This window comes from Leishmania panamensis (assembly GCF_000755165.1).
Source record: "Leishmania panamensis strain MHOM/PA/94/PSC-1 chromosome 30 sequence".
NCBI classification, from domain to species: Eukaryota; Euglenozoa; class Kinetoplastea; order Trypanosomatida; family Trypanosomatidae; genus Leishmania; species Leishmania panamensis.
The window spans coordinates 4,347-19,210 of record NC_025877.1 but is presented as its reverse complement, the minus strand read 5'-3'; the positions used below and the strand labels follow the sequence as shown (position 1 = coordinate 19,210).

Below are 14,864 nucleotides of genomic sequence, written 5' to 3'. Positions count from 1 at the left end.
GGCTGTGCGTCTGTGCCGCCCGGCGCCATCTTCGCCATGCAGTCGAGTGAACCACATTGCCAGCGTGAAGCCGCCCAATGTGAGCAGCTACCGCCCTTTGAGCAGAAGCCTGCAGCAGGGCCACTGCCCTCTCAGTACCTCCCACCCAGTGTTTGGTCTGAAGCAAGCTCGAGTCCCCTTGCAGAGACCCCGCCACCGCCTCATCTCCACCGAGCATCCCGCCTTCGGCACAAGCAAGACGCTGTCGCGCTCCGACTGCTTCGAAGGCCCAGTCTACGTGTCCGGCATTTTTCTCTCGATCGATCCAAACTTCACGATAGGCGGGCAGGGCAGCATGAACCCCAATGCGCAGATCACTACCCGTGACGCGGCAGGCAACATGGCCCGTGCGCGCTACCGCTGCCACATCGAGTCAAGCGGTGGCATGAAGCTGGAGATCCTCGTGCGCGTGCAGATGGGATGGATCTCACCCCGGGTGGTCTTCTCGCAGATTCCATACGTTATCCACCTCGGCAAAGGCATCGACGTCAGCATTCCGTTTGTGCTTCACTTCACCATGGTCTCCTTGCTGGACGAGCACGGCGACAACACCGGCAGCTTCTTGTACTTTAGTGGCACCCCTATACTGGGCTTCTCTGCAAGCTTTAGCCGCATCACCGGAGGTAAGATGGTCCTTAACCCCACAAAGGTGGTGGACCCGTATGTGGAGGTGTCCGATTTTATCGGGCACGTTCACTATCGTCAGATGGGCTTCGTCCTCTTCAAATGCCTTGGCTACTTTCTCTGCTTCCTGGCCTGCATTCCCGCGACGCAGCGCATGCTGCAGTGCGTCCTACCCGACCCGTTTCACCGTCACAGCGAAAAACCCCTGTAAAGCAAGAGGGAGGGATGGTGACAATAGCTCGCTTTGCTCGCTATGCGTGCCATGCGCGTGTGTTGCAGACGCTCTGCGTAGACGACTCAAGTGGCTTCACTAGTTGTACTTCCTTTCCCCCTCTCACTAGGCCCAGAATCGCCGGTGTCAGAGAGAAATAGAGCCGATTCGCCGAACTTCTCTGCTAGAGCGCCCTCTCTGGCTGACTGCGTGCGTTGCTCATCAGCACTCTCCCCAGCACACGTCCCGCAACGGAACACGCTGTAACTAACACCTCCTCTCCTTCAATAGAAAGAGGAAAGCACCCACGTGACGGAAGGCATCGATACTTCCTCTCGTTCAGGCGCCTGCTGAAAGGAGCACCTCTCTCTGTATCTCTTCACTTCCCCCCCTCTGCGTGAGCGTGGGCGGAGGTGTGAGGATGGGGTCTGGTGCATGGGGCAGGCTCGCACACTTCTGTAGCCATGCGCACATCGCGCAAAACGGTTGCGCTCAGCAACGTGGTGCACACGTTGGGTAGCCATGCCTGGAGGGAGTACCGCGACGCAGCGCCCATGATGGGCGCGCGCACCCCCCCCCCCCCCACACCCATGGGTCGGAGGCACCTACCTTTCTCGCCTTCCACTCGCCCCCCTCCCTCATTCTCTCTCTGTGCCTACCAACCCGATTCTTTTCTTATCCTTTGCTTTTCGCTGTCATCACCGTGATTGCGTTGTCTTTCTCTGCGTCTTCTTACCTCCGTTTCTCTCGTGTTTCTCCTACCCAGGCCGCATTCGACGACGCCGTTGTGAGCACCAGCAGCGCGACTGCTGTGCGTGCGTGTCATCGAGCCTTTGCCAAGGCCCGCATTGCGCGTTCACTTTAGAGTGCCACAATTGTCTATCAGCACGGCCTCTCGGAGCCGGATAGAGGGCGAAGCAGGAGGATACGGGGTAGCGACATTCACACTTCTACACGCTGGAGTGACACACAGGAGAGATGCGGTGCTGCTTTCCTCGACTGTTTCAAGCGGGAGTTCACACGCCTCATGGGCTGCGATACAATGCGACGCGGATGAAGAACTGGCCAGTCCAGGAAGTGCCACAGAACTTCAATTTCACGAATGAGCAGCGCTTCAAGGCAAAGGCAATGCCACGAGACACGGGCAAGATCCCGCGCGACTTTTTGCTCTCCGTGCTGTACCGCAACCAGCCTTGTGAAGTGGCTTCTCTCTGGGAGCACTGCATGAACGATCCGCAGATTGTGCTCGACAGCAAGCGGCACCTGCGCGAGGTCCTGCAACAAGCCCGCACGGAGGGGTTCGTTTCGTTTGAGAAAGACGCTGTGACAGACCGTTGGGTATGCCACTTGACGCGTGAGAGGTTCGAGGAGGTCCGTGCGCTGGTGGGTGCGCGGGCAGAGACGCAGGACTTGTACTCGGGCTTGCGCGGCGCGTCAGCGACAGAGACGTCGGCGTACTCGGAGAGTTTCAGAAAGATGAACGAGGACACGAAGCGGGAACACCTACGCCTACTTTCGGAGCAGGTGGCTGACACCACTGCCCATCTCCGAAAGTTTCAGCGGATGGAGATGGACTACCTGCCGTACACCGACTTGAACGGAAAGGTGAACTTTATGTGGTGGTACGAGATGAGCGACACCCGCGGTGCTGCTGCGCTGCCCGAGGCAGAGGTGGAGGGCAGCTCGAAGCTGAGTGAGTAGCTTTTTTGTTTGAGGAAGGGAGATGGGTGTTTCTCGATCTCTTTGTGCGTGTCTGCAGTGGGGCGAGCGTTGATTGCACTGGCCGAGATGGCCGTTTGCTCTTGCTGTAAACCTGAGATGAAAGCCATCACACGAGTCAGACAAGAAAGGCTACTGTTTCGCGCAGACACAATGTAGAAGCGACATGTGTGGCCGACAGAGAGTCGGAGCAGATTTTACTAGCAGCGATCCGCACACCCGCATATGCATAGAAGAGATGGACGAGTGGAGTACTGCTGAGGCGCTTCTTTTGTGCGTTTCATTGATCGCCCTCGGCTCAGCTTTCCGTTGTCGCAGAACTTCACTGTTCTACAGAGCTTGTACGGTTGGCCGTACACGCTTGATTGTCTCAGCTGCTGTTGCCTTTGCCATTTCAGCCAATTGCGCAACTCTCCATCCCTCTCTCTTTTTCTGTTTCTCACCTCCTCCTCCGTCTTCTTCACTGTCCACGCACACCCTTCTTGGCGCCCATCGTACGCTGCACTGCATGTCCTTCTCCCTCTCCCCCTTTCTTCCGCGATGCTGCACCTCGCTGCGCGTATCACGGGGTGCCCTACGGAGAAAACCTCTGAACGGAGCAGAACCCCCACGCCTACCATCTTCTTTTGCCTTGACTGGCCACTGGGTTGTTTGTGCTCTACCCGTTCACCCCATCCACGTGCTTCTCGTTGCTTCCCCCATTTTTTCTGTACGTTTTTCCCTCTTCGCCATCTACAGTCGGTTTCCTCAGCTTCCCTCGTGCTTTGTGCTCCGGGCTGCGCGTCTTGACGCCCACACATTCTCCCTGACCATCTCTCTTTCTCACCTGTCTTCTTTTCTCCAGACGCACTGCTTTCCACCTCTCTCTCTCCCTATCTACCATATCGCCGCGGTGTGTCTGCCACACGCGCGCGTTCTTGTTGCACCTACTTCGAGCTGGTGTGGATCTTCTTTATCACATCTCTCTCGGTGTCTCTGTGTTGCGTGTTTGTGCGTCTCGCCTTCCTCGCCTCGTGTTTTCGACCAGCGGGTGCGCGCACGTGCGCGCCGCCTCTCTTTTTATTGCACTGTCGTGCTGGGTGTGGGCCGAATAAATCCACGATACGATAGGTGTCCATGCACCGTCTTTCCTCGCTGTCCGAGGGGGACCTGTGCTTCTACCAGTCTACGCTGTACCAGTTGATCCAGGATGCCCCCGTCGAGGCGAAGCCAGGCCGTGAAATGTTGCGCACACTCCGCAAGGAGTTGATACGGTCCATGGAGCAGAAGGAGTTCCCCGAGTACTGCGCAGCCTTGGCGGACCTGTACAAAACCGTGGCGGACACTTTGATATCCGCTGCCCACCGCAGTGCCCCGCACGAGCTCATCAACCGCACCACGAGCGACTGCCGCGTTGTCACGGACGAGGACGAGTATCAGTTCCACCAGGAGGAGGGATTTTTTGACGATGACGACGATGAAATGGATTCAAGCAGCGATCTCAAGTCCACCGCCAAGGATGCAGAGCAGAAGCAGCGAAAGCGGGAGGAGACCAAGCGGAAGCGCCGTGAGGAGGAGGACATGCTGATGAAAGAACGCAAGGTCACGGACGAGAAGGGGAAGCAGTACCACACGCTTGGGCCCTTTCCCCCGCCGCGGCTCACGGTGCGTACCTCCACCAACACTTTCCCTAGCCGCAAGGCACTGCAGCAGCGCACCATCATCGAGACTCCCTCTTCCACGTCTTCGTCGTCGGACGAGGATGAGGCGGTCAGTCAACTCATTAGCAGCCGCTCCACCGAAGGTGGGGAGGCTGTAAACCACCTCACCGATTTTCTTCAGCCCCTGTCAATTGACTCGCTCAAGAAGGTAGGCGAGAGCGCCAAGGCGAAACTGCGACCATCATCAACGCACGACGAGTTTGTGTCACAAATCGTCAAGACAGCGGTGCGACTGGGCTGCGAAAAGGCGTGCGTCCTCATGGAGAAGCAGAAGATCATTGAAGACATGACGTCGCACGTGCAAACAGGCCCGCTGCCTACGGCTGCCAGCATCGACTTCTTGAACACGCTGCCAGACCACCTGAAGCAGTCGCTGGGCAGTGTACTGGGCCTCCCTGAGGAGAAGCCCCCAGTGGAGGACATGTGGGAGCGCATGGTAGCCATGGGCTTCCTCTCTGTGCTTACAAATCTGCGCTTAAAGCCGCTCAAGAAAATCGCAAACGAGCTCAGCATCGTGCTGCCTGACACCAACTCGACGGAGAAGTTCTGTGAGTTTATCGTCTTTGCAGCCTTTCCGCGCGAGCGCATTCGCGCCAAATTCTCGCGCGCCAAGCAGAAGAAGGTGAGGTTCACGGTGCCACCGGACAGCATGAGCATCAAGGGTGACATGGGGTTCGTGACGTTCCATGTCAACAATATATCTATGCTGACGAAGGAATCGGAACGCCATTACTCACCTGAGTTCCACTTTGCCAATCTCAAGTGGAGCTTGCTGTGCATGACAAACAAGGAGTCGCTGGCGCTGTACCTCTGCCAGACCGGCAGCGTGCACTGCAAGTTCCTCATCACGGTAGTGAACAAAGCGAACTCCGATGACTCCATCTGTAATGAGGGCACACAGAGCTTTTCAGCCATGTCTCAGGAGAACGACTGGGGATTCAACAACGTCATCAAGTTTGCCGAGCTGTTGAACCCTGATCAAGGCTTCGTCACGGCAGATGACGACAGCATCACGATCGAGGTTGGCATCGTGTTGGTGGAGCCCCTCAAGACACCCACTTCACGCGAGAAGGCGCCGGTCCCTAAGGAGAAGAAGAACGAGCCGCGCGTGGATGAGGCGGCGATGTTGCAACTGCTGGCTGACGAGAAGGTGGAGCAGACGCGCAAGAAGCTCAAGCAGGAGATCAGCAAGACCATCCGAGAAGAGGAAAAGACGCGCAAGGACATCACCCAGAGGGCCACGAAGGCATACCACGACTTGTGCGATCGTCTCCGGCAGGAGACGAAGCGCACCCAAAAGGAGGTGGCGGACCGCGAGCGCAAGGAGGAGCAGGAACGGCAGCGGGAGCTTGACAAGATCAAGTACGCGCAGGAGCAGGCGGCTGAGCTCAAGAGCCGATTACAGTCACTCAAGAAGGAGAATGCGGAGCTGGCTCAGTCGAAGCAGGACACCACGCAGGCCGCCAAAGAGGCAAAGATGGCCAGCGAGCGCATCGCCCAGGAGCTGAAGTTCGTCTTGGACAGGGTTCAATCAACCCAGCAGAAGCTCAAGGCGCAGGAGATGAAGCTTGCAGCGGCCAAGAGCCGGTACGAGAGTGTTCTGGCCGAGGAGCCAGACACCCCCAGCCCGTCCGATGATGAGAACGATCTCATGAGCGAGGACCTCACCCGTTTCATCAGCCTAATGACGGACGATATGTAGCCACGCTCTGAGTGGTTGTACTAGTGTGTGCGAGTCGAGCGTCTTTTCGGCGATTGGCCGGGAAGCCTGTCTTCTCGTAAGAGACAGCCAACCGAAGAACACACATGTGCACGAGCAGGCTCCTTGACGCGCACCTTTGCTTTGTGCCTCTTTCTTGTCCTCCGCCTCCTTCACCGCCATCTCGTTCTTGTCAATAAGACGGCAGTCACCACTGCATGTGCGCGTAGGTTGGCGTATGTGAGTTTGCATGTGAGTTCGTTTTAGCAGTTTGTGTTAAGTGTAAAGAAGAACGAACAAGGTGAGCGGGGAGCGGAATAACGCCATTTATGTAAGCAGAGAGGTGAGCTGCCCTTTGGCACTGTCGGCCCCCTGCCCTCCCTGCTTGCGTATCGCCGGTAGCACTTAGGAGTGGGGCATGGAAAGGGATCCGGTGTGCCAAAGAGGAGGGGCGGCGACCGTGCACCCTTGCCTTTCACAAGGGTGGTAAGAGTAGGGCAGACCACGACCCATTTTTCGCGCTCCTTCTCCTCACTTTGGATTTCTTTTGCATGTGCCGCTGCACGCCTCTGCGCCCTCCTCCCGCATTGAGCGAATGACGTTCGCAAGCGTAGCGGCGCCGCACACCCAATGTTGCTTAGACTCTTCCCCTCTCTCACACTCTCCCCGCTTTTTGTGCGTTCTCCTCTCCATCCATCTCTTTCTCCATCGGCTGCACTGTGCTGTCTTCATGTCTGATGCGGCACACTACTCGCCACTTCCGCGCACACGCACCCATACCCACCCACACACAGCGGCTTCTCCCCTCTGCTCCACTTGTCGTCTTCGATCCCTTTCTTTGCTATCCTTTGCCTCCTTCCCGCCTCTCCTGCAGAGTCGATACCAAGCCAGCGCCATCCAAGGGCTCGACTCTGTTCACCGTGTGGTCTCCCGCCCACCTACACATTCATCAGTAGCGCTGCCCAGGTGAGGCAAGTGTACCGCGTGTTCATTTTTTCTCCCTTTTTTTTTGTAGTGCTGTCACGAAGGCTCTGCAGTGCTGCTCAGCATGGACCTTCACAACCCAAACTTGCCACCCATTACGGCTGGCATCCTGTACGGGCTCTCTCTCATTCTCTTTATTGACGGCCTTGTTCTTGCCCAGAAGGAGTCCAGCGTGGAAAACCACTTCTCCTTTGTACAGTGCATCCCCGCCATCTTCTCCACGATGGGCCTCCTCCTCCTCCACCTCGTGTCGCCGTCCGAGGTCAAGGAGGGCGATGGACGTGGCCGTGTGTTGCTGTTCATGTCATGGCTCTCCATGTTTGGGTCTAGCGTTGGTGCCCTTGCTATTGTTTTCTTTTGCTATACAGGTAAGCAGACACGCACTCGCGCCGCACCGGGAGTGTCGCTTGTGCTGTACACGTGCCTAGCGCCTGTCATTACGTCTCTGCTGTGGTGGAGCCGCCGCGTGAGCGACAGTAACGAATGGTAATAAGCTCGAGAGTAGACAAGAATAGCAGCACTGCGTGCCATGCCCCGTGATGGTCTTGTGTGGAGTACGCCGATACCCATACCTAGATATGTAGGAGATGCACTGCGGAGCGCTAAGGCTACATTGCAGCCTCGCTCACTCATTTCTTTGATGTCAAAAAGGCATGGTGGCGCAAGCATGGACAGGTCTCATCGACTCCTCAACTGACTCTCTCAAGTCCTCTCTTTATGCGCCTGGCCGTGTATCTGCGCGTACCTCTTTGTGAATCGACGCCTAACGCAGAGAGAGAGAGGACCGAAAGGGTGCTACGACCCCCTTCTTTGGCTATATGGTGCTCTAACGGATGACGGAAGGGTCTCACCTCTGCTTCTCCATATGCGGAATCGCTGTTTCCCCCGCGTACCGGCCTCTTTTCAATTTGGCTGCTTTTGCGCCCTCGTGTCGCTCGCTGCTTGCTGTATTTCGTGCCTGCGTGCGTCTGGGATGGTGTATGCTACTCTATACAACTCACCTGTGAAGTCCTATGCATCTGCCGCCTCATCTCCATTTGCTGTCCTCCGTGCAGCCGAACGAGACAGGGGGGGGGGACAGCGTAGAAAACGAAAGCGGAGCTGAACGTGTGACAATCGTTCTCCCTCTCTCCACTCCTGTCCCCATGCCGCTTACCACCCGCGGATCGACCGTCACGGACTCCCGGGGCACGCGTCCAACACCTCGTGTCTGAGTAGGCCTTTTTTGCTTTTTTCCTTCCTCTTCACTCCCTTCCCTACCGCCCTCATTCTTTGCTCTCCCCTCTCTGCATGCGCGTACTGGTGCATAACCTCCACGCTTGTGCCCCGCATCCATCTCCGTGTCTCCTCCCCGCTGGCCACCAGGGAAAGCCCCGCACAGCGTCGGCTGAGCAGACACCGCGGGAAGCGCTCGATACGCCTCTGTTTTTCTTTTGAAGACGCCCACGAAGAGCGATCTAGAGCACCATCGAGGCTGCACCACCCCAGAACAATGAGGCGGCGCCTGCAGCGGCGCATTCTCAGCCCCCGCACGTCGATGCGTTTCTTTGACAGCGATGACCGCTTCGGCAAGGAGCTCGGCTTTGGACACAAAATGCGCGATATCCCGGTACTGACCGGCAACCCTCGTCCAGTCGCTCGCGAAGAATCGTGGCGGTGCGCTTACAAGCTGAGTGACCGTATGGAGTTTGTGATACGTGACATTCTCACGAAGAATAAGTGGAGCCCGTTGGAGGTGGATCGTGAGCTGGCACAGATCTTTGAGCGCAAGGAGGTCGGCAGCCGCTCCTCCCTCAACACCTGGTCAACCGTGGAGGAGTTCCAGCGAACGCCTTGGTACCGGCGCTACAAGCCAACGGATGACACAGCGGCCAAGTACATCTCATACGAGGCAATGAAGCTCCTCGAGAGTGCCTTGATTCCGCCTTCACTGCGCGTGGACCCGTACGCTCACCTGCGCAAGCGGCATATGGAGGACAACTGGATGAACGACAAGTTCTCCGAGGACTCGGCCAAGTACATCACGCGTGCGGGGCTGGCGCAGCACACGAAAGGGATGCCGCAGTACGGACAAATGAGCCGCCGTAAGTACATGGAGTTCGAGAGGAAGTTCCGGAATATGCAGGGATCCAACATGCACGTGAATGAAATATACTCCGCCTGGCTCAGCTCGTTGGATGACAAGAATCACGAAAAGCGCCAAGATGAATAAGACAAGAAAGTGAGAGAGTACCGGGAGAGCGAGGGACCGCGCAGAACAACAGAAATTTCACGCGCGCAGCTCTGATGGAGCTCGAGCACTAGGAGTGAGACTTCCTCGTACTTCTCGCTCCTGCTGCAATGTAGCGTATGTGTTACACTCGCATACGCCTATTGGCGACCGCTGAATGAAACCGAGTAAGAGTGGCGCCATGACGCGACTGGCTCTTGACGCTATTAGTGGATGTACGACATCAGATATGACATCTTGAGGCCATCCCTGTCAAGTGCCCTCTTGCTGTGCCCTTCGAAGACGCGAAGGGTCTGCGTATCTCCTCTCTCTCTCTCTCTCTCTCGTCCGCACGGTGCCTAGCCTGGTTCTCGCACGTCTCGATTTCCATGCCTTTCACCTACAAACGAGAGTAAGCGAGAGAGAAGGAAACGACAGCTGCAGATCGATCTGACTGGCCACTACCGTGACAGAATCGCCGTGTGCGCATGTGCGTAGCCGTACTAGTATTTGCGTACTCGTGTGCTCTCTTTCCCCTTCTCCTTGTTATTCTTCCACGCCTTTGCCCTTTAATTTTCCCCATGTCTTTACTTTCTGCTTCCTTTCTTTCATTGCCTTGCGCTGTGGTCATTCGCCTCTCGGTGGTCGCGTACCTTCGCGAAAGGGTATGCTCGATGGGCTCCCCTCCAGACACGCACCTGCACACCTCTCCTCCTTTACTAGCGCAGCTCCACCTTCTTAGTTTTGCTCCCTGCGGTCTGAAGAACACCAGGGTTTGGTTAGACGCAGCATGCCACTACGAGCCCTGAAGGCGCGAAAGGATGCTCCACAGGTGTTGCCGCCTATGCCGTCGCGTGAGCAGGTGTACAGCGACATCGAGCAGCGTCGCCTGAAGGAGTGGGAAAACTACCAAAAGTCTCATCGCTTCATGGAGGAGGCGCATACAAATCGCATCTTCCTCGACATTGGCATTGGAGATGCGCTGGCGGGAAGACTCGTTGTGGAGCTCTTCGAGGATGTCGTGCCTGAAACCGCCGCACACTTTCGCCGCCTCGTCACTGGCGAAAGCGGCACTCACGACGCCACTGGTGTCAAGCTTGACTACCTCCACACCTCTCTCGAGCTGATTGACCGCAAGCACGGCTATGCTCGCTTTGGGGATCTTTTGGCGTATGGCGTACGCCTGGAGCCTCTGCGCCAGGAGACCTTTAAGGTGCGCCACACAAGCCGCGGTCTGCTCACGATGACATCCTACGGACCACATCTGTGCAATACGTCCTTCAGCATCACTCTCGCCGCAGCTCCCTCTCTCGACTTCAAACAGGTAGTGTTTGGCAAGGTGGTGGATGGTCTGCCTCTGCTAGAGAAGCTGGAGTCACTTCCTCTGGACCAGGTGGGTCGCCCTCTAACACCGGTCATGATTGCGCTCTGTGGCACCCTCACAGGAGGGCGTCCCCCTGGTAAGTGGGCCTCGTCACAAGACAGAACTGCCTGCAAAGACGACCTTGCCTACGAAGCCCTCGAGTGATGCACAGCCGTCAGGATTCGAGTCGCTTCCGCCGTCTGCGCTTGGAGAGCTACCCAGCCACCGCCTGCCCACCTCTTTGTCGGCGCTCTCTTGCGTCTCCTTCTCCCGCCTCGTTCTTTCTCACTCTCTGCAGCGATGTTCAATACTCCCGCTTGACGTGGTACAGCTGAAAAAATGAAAAGAAGGCAAAGAAGCACGCAAGGCATGAGCAACGGTCTCAACATCCGTGCACTCGCACAGACACTCACGCACGCGACCGCGCGCGGTTTGCAGTCACCACTGATTGCAGGGTCCTCTGGTGCCCACTCCGTGCCGGGGCGGAGAACAGTAGCGGCACGACACCCCCCACACCCACACGACATAGCGATATCACATGGAAAGCAGCGACGCATAATCTGAACGTCTCTGTTCAGTTGTCTGACTAACCTTTGTGTGCTTTCCGTCCCACTGTTCTCTTTCTTCTCCCAGAGCGAGGTTCAATCTACTCCATACAGAGCTTCACTCATGACTCCCTCGCTTTTCTCTCTTCTATCCCTGCGCAACTCGCTCAGCCCACCGTTGTGTGTGTTCCCCATCCTCGACACCAACCACGTACATTTACCTCTACTGGCACAACTTTTCGAGAGAACCAAAGGTAGTTTCTGACTCGTCGCTTTGCGTTGCCAATACGTCTTGCGTCACTGCGTCCCCCCTTCTGCTAGTGGAGTCTGTGTACAGCAAATCATGTCGGGAGGACCTTCTGCGAGTGGGGCAGTTGCGCCTCTGTTGTCCCGCGTGCCATTTTCGTCCAAGGTGAAGTTTCTCTGCCTGCACCTATTCTGTTCTCTTGTCGTGGACCTCGTGCTGCGGGTGACGCGCTTCTTTAGCCGTGTATGGCTTGGGAGGGATACCACAACGGCTGTGTATGGCTCCCCTCAAGCGAAGGCATTTTTTAGCCTAGAGAGGGTCGACAAGGTGTCGTACTCAGATCCGCCATACAGTGGGCATGTTAGTACCATTCTGTGTGCTTTGCGTCCCCACCGAAACATTGCGTATGAGCGTATGACCCACCCCGGCGCCGACGGCAATCCAATTTACTTGGACTGGCTGCACACCGATGCGCGCAGCGCCAAAGGAGTGTTTCTCATCATCCCTGGGCTCGCTTCATCGTCGAACACCAACTACATCGAGCACTTTGTGTGGTTCGCGTCCGTCAACCACTTTCACTGCGGCGTCTTCAACTCACGCGGCATGGGTAACTCACCCATTGAGACACCACGGCTCATGTCCGCCGCATGGACAGATGACTTGCGCACCGCACTGCTCGACGGGCCTTTCTCGCGTGCCGCCATCGAGAAAAGGTGCGGCGCTGGGATCTCTATTATCGCTGTCGGTTTCAGCCTTGGTGGCGTGATTCTCTCCAAGTACGTTGGCGAGGAGTGCCTTGCGGGCCGTGAGGTGGTCGTGGATGCGGCGATGGTGGTGAATGCACCTCTCAACTGTCTCCACTCCCACAGAGTCATGAGTCGTAGCATCAGCAAAACCCTTTATCAGCCGAGGATGGCAGGTGGCCTTGTGGCGTATGCTCGGCGGCACTCCAAGGTACTGAAGGATCTCCCGGGGCTTTCTCCGGATGTGCGCGCCGCCTTTACTTTAGGACGTCTGGAAGAGGTCATGGCGCATGTGAAGACTGTGCACGACTTTGACCGTTTGATCACTGCACCGACGCTGGGGTTTGCTACACCAGAAGATTACTATCACCACGTCTCTCCGGTTGAGTGGCTACCACACTTTTCGGTACCCGTCCTGTGCATCGGCGCTGCCGATGACCCGGTGACGGGAGAGCTACCTATGACGAATCTGGCAAGCATCATGTCATGCAACCCTAATGTGGCGCTTCTCGTCATGCCGTACGGGGGCCACCTCGGTTACATTCGCAGCGTATGGGACGAGTGGGCGGGGAAGGAGACCTCGATGGAGAAAATTATCTACGAGGTGGCGGCCGCCATTGTGCCGAGGCGTTAATGCGATGATCATGATCTTCCGCACCCGGAACTTGTTTCCTATTCTCTGCGTATACATTTTTGTAGTACTTCTCCCCTCCACCTCTCTCCACTCTCTCATCCGTTCGCTAGCGGAGCTGCTGCTGCGGTAGGCGTCCTGAGACGCAGGTGCGCAATCGCCTGCACGGCTGTCTATTGTTTTTTTAGCTCACTTTATCGTTAGGGACACACCTGTGGCTGGCCAACGTGGCAGCCCCGCTCAGAGGTACTTCCTGTCAAACCGAAAAGTGACACGCATGCTCCAGGACGGAGAGCCGCTGCAAAGAAGAGGCCACTGATGCTCGCCGTGTCCACCACTGCTCTCAAGATTGGTGTACCAAAAGGTCCCCTGCGAGGTGCTGCGCGACCATGGTGCCGCTCTACTCGCATTTCTGCGCCTTAGTTCTTGTATTACTTCTCCGTCAATTCTTTGTTTTCTCTCTCCACAGCCTATCTGTGCTCCTTCTTCACTTGGCGACTATAGTGGCGCTACATGGGCGCGTAGGTATCACTGTATGGCTGCGTACCGCACCTTGTGCGTGTACCTCTTCGCTGTCCCTTCGTGTTTGCCTCTTTTTCATCTCGCTCTTTTGCCAACTCTCGACTGTATCTCAACTTTGTTATCCGCAATGTTGGAAGTGCAGCGGTACGTATGTAGGACGGGAAGAACACGTTGCTGTTCTGCCCTTCGCATTGCCTCACCGCCCTGTGCACGCCTCGACAACTCCTCTTCTTCTTTGCACGCGCGCGTGTGTGGGTCTGTATTTCTGTGTGCCTCCCCCCTCCCACCGGGAGCCGCAACGTCTACCCAGTGGAAAGGACAGTAGATGTGCCCGGCTGCGAGTCCAGCCTTTGCTAGTAGCACCTCCTAGTGAATGCCACTTACTTTTGCTCTGGCCATCTTGCACAGATCCCCCTCGATCACCCTCCAAGACATTTCCCGTTGCTTACGCTCTCCCTTTCTACACCATTTCACTCAGGTTAGGATGCGGTACACGTGGCTACGTCCTCTGAGATCGCACCGGCCATGAACACGCGCACTGTGTGGTCGCTATGATAGACTGTAGGACCTCATCAAAACCCATCACACATAGGAACGGCACCGCTAAGCAGCAATGATCCCATCCACCTCCTTAGACGGTCCTTCAGGGCAAGCGAAAGCGGAAGCTCAACTTCCGGCAGACTATCAGTACCGCCTCGACGACTGCGAAATGGCTCTGACCCGCCATCGCTTGATCCGCGATGGGCTGAAACGAGGCCTCCTATGGTCATACGCTAGCGTTGTCTTCGATAGCTCACTCGTCTTTCTGGGTGGCTTCTATGGGTGGCAGCGCTACCGTATTGCCGACGCCCAGACGTCATTCCTGCGTGGCCTCACCGTCAACCTGCTCATCCGGCGCGTCTTTACGCCCATACCGCTCCTTTCCATGCTGGTAGCCATGCTTGGTGTTTTCTGTCTTCCAGTTGATCTTGCGGCGATCAGCGTAGCACAGGAGCGCATTCTTCTACAGGAGCGGGCAATTGAAAACGGCAACCTCATCCGACAGGATATTATTTGTGAAGGCACGAAAGGCGTTGCCGCTTCACTAGCAGCAGAAGTGCCTATTCAGTAAGCAGAGGACAGGGGAGGGAGGGAGACCGGTCTGTGTGTGTGTGTGTGTGTGCATTTTGGCGGATGCTAATGTTTCCCCTTTTCGTTACCTTTTGCTTTCCTTACGTCCACCGCATGCACGGAGGCGTTCTTTTCCACCCCCAGCTACCCCAATCAAATTCCGTTAAACATGTGGGTTTTCATTCCTTGGCACGTACACATGTGCACGCGCCTCTGGTTGCTGTGGAGATGGGCGCAGAAAAGGGAGAGCGCGGGCCATCTTGCCTCGCTCCTTATGCTGCCAGTTGATTTGCCTCTCCCTCACCAAGCTTTCTGCTCCTCTTGGCCACCCTTGCCTCTGTCTTTCCTCTCTCCCCCTCACTTTATCTTCGCCTCCTTTACAGTGTGCCCTCAATTATAGCGTTGTTTGCTTTTGTTGTTGCCCTCTGATGACAGGAAATACCTCAGCGCGGTAGAAGGAAAGGCGCCGATGTCGTAGCGAAGTGAGAGCGATGTGCCGCTACTGACGTCGGCGGTCA

At 56.5% G+C, this 14,864-nt stretch overlaps 8 protein-coding genes across 8 annotated transcripts, besides 1 other annotated feature; all 8 read left to right on the top strand.

The window, feature by feature from the left end:
- Nucleotides 1–334: 334 nt before the first annotated feature.
- On the top strand, nt 335–874 carry LPMP_300080 (hypothetical protein; the record flags this gene model as incomplete). Its single annotated transcript, XM_010702742.1, has 1 exon — nt 335–874. One exon carries the CDS (start codon nt 335–337, stop codon nt 872–874), a length of 540 nt encoding a protein of 179 aa, XP_010701044.1.
- Nucleotides 875–1,852: 978 nt separating this feature from the next.
- Nucleotides 1,853–2,575, top strand: LPMP_300070 (hypothetical protein; the record flags this gene model as incomplete). The annotated part of the gene is made up of 1 exon (XM_010702741.1): nt 1,853–2,575. One exon carries the CDS (start codon nt 1,853–1,855, stop codon nt 2,573–2,575), a length of 723 nt encoding a protein of 240 aa, XP_010701043.1.
- A 1,134-nt stretch (nt 2,576–3,709) lies between these two features.
- LPMP_300060 (hypothetical protein) lies at nt 3,710–5,995 on the top strand (the record flags this gene model as incomplete). Its single annotated transcript, XM_010702740.1, has 1 exon — nt 3,710–5,995. One exon carries the CDS (start codon nt 3,710–3,712, stop codon nt 5,993–5,995), a length of 2,286 nt encoding a protein of 761 aa, XP_010701042.1.
- A 1,045-nt stretch (nt 5,996–7,040) lies between these two features.
- LPMP_300050 (hypothetical protein) lies at nt 7,041–7,466 on the top strand (the record flags this gene model as incomplete). Its single annotated transcript, XM_010702739.1, has 1 exon — nt 7,041–7,466. The coding sequence occupies one exon, from the start codon at nt 7,041–7,043 to the stop codon at nt 7,464–7,466; it is 426 nt and encodes a 141-aa protein (XP_010701041.1).
- Nucleotides 7,467–8,468: 1,002 nt separating this feature from the next.
- Nucleotides 8,469–9,188, top strand: LPMP_300040 (hypothetical protein; the record flags this gene model as incomplete). The annotated part of the gene is made up of 1 exon (XM_010702738.1): nt 8,469–9,188. One exon carries the CDS (start codon nt 8,469–8,471, stop codon nt 9,186–9,188), a length of 720 nt encoding a protein of 239 aa, XP_010701040.1.
- A 787-nt stretch (nt 9,189–9,975) lies between these two features.
- Nucleotides 9,976–10,713, top strand: CYP9 (cyclophilin 9, putative; the record flags this gene model as incomplete). The annotated part of the gene is made up of 1 exon (XM_010702737.1): nt 9,976–10,713. One exon carries the CDS (start codon nt 9,976–9,978, stop codon nt 10,711–10,713), a length of 738 nt encoding a protein of 245 aa, XP_010701039.1.
- A 723-nt stretch (nt 10,714–11,436) lies between these two features.
- Nucleotides 11,437–12,717, top strand: LPMP_300020 (hypothetical protein; the record flags this gene model as incomplete). Its single annotated transcript, XM_010702736.1, has 1 exon — nt 11,437–12,717. The coding sequence occupies one exon, from the start codon at nt 11,437–11,439 to the stop codon at nt 12,715–12,717; it is 1,281 nt and encodes a 426-aa protein (XP_010701038.1).
- A 1,132-nt stretch (nt 12,718–13,849) lies between these two features.
- On the top strand, nt 13,850–14,347 carry LPMP_300010 (hypothetical protein; the record flags this gene model as incomplete). The annotated part of the gene is made up of 1 exon (XM_010702735.1): nt 13,850–14,347. One exon carries the CDS (start codon nt 13,850–13,852, stop codon nt 14,345–14,347), a length of 498 nt encoding a protein of 165 aa, XP_010701037.1.
- Nucleotides 14,348–14,807: 460 nt separating this feature from the next.
- Nucleotides 14,808–14,864: part of a repeat region that runs on past the window's edge.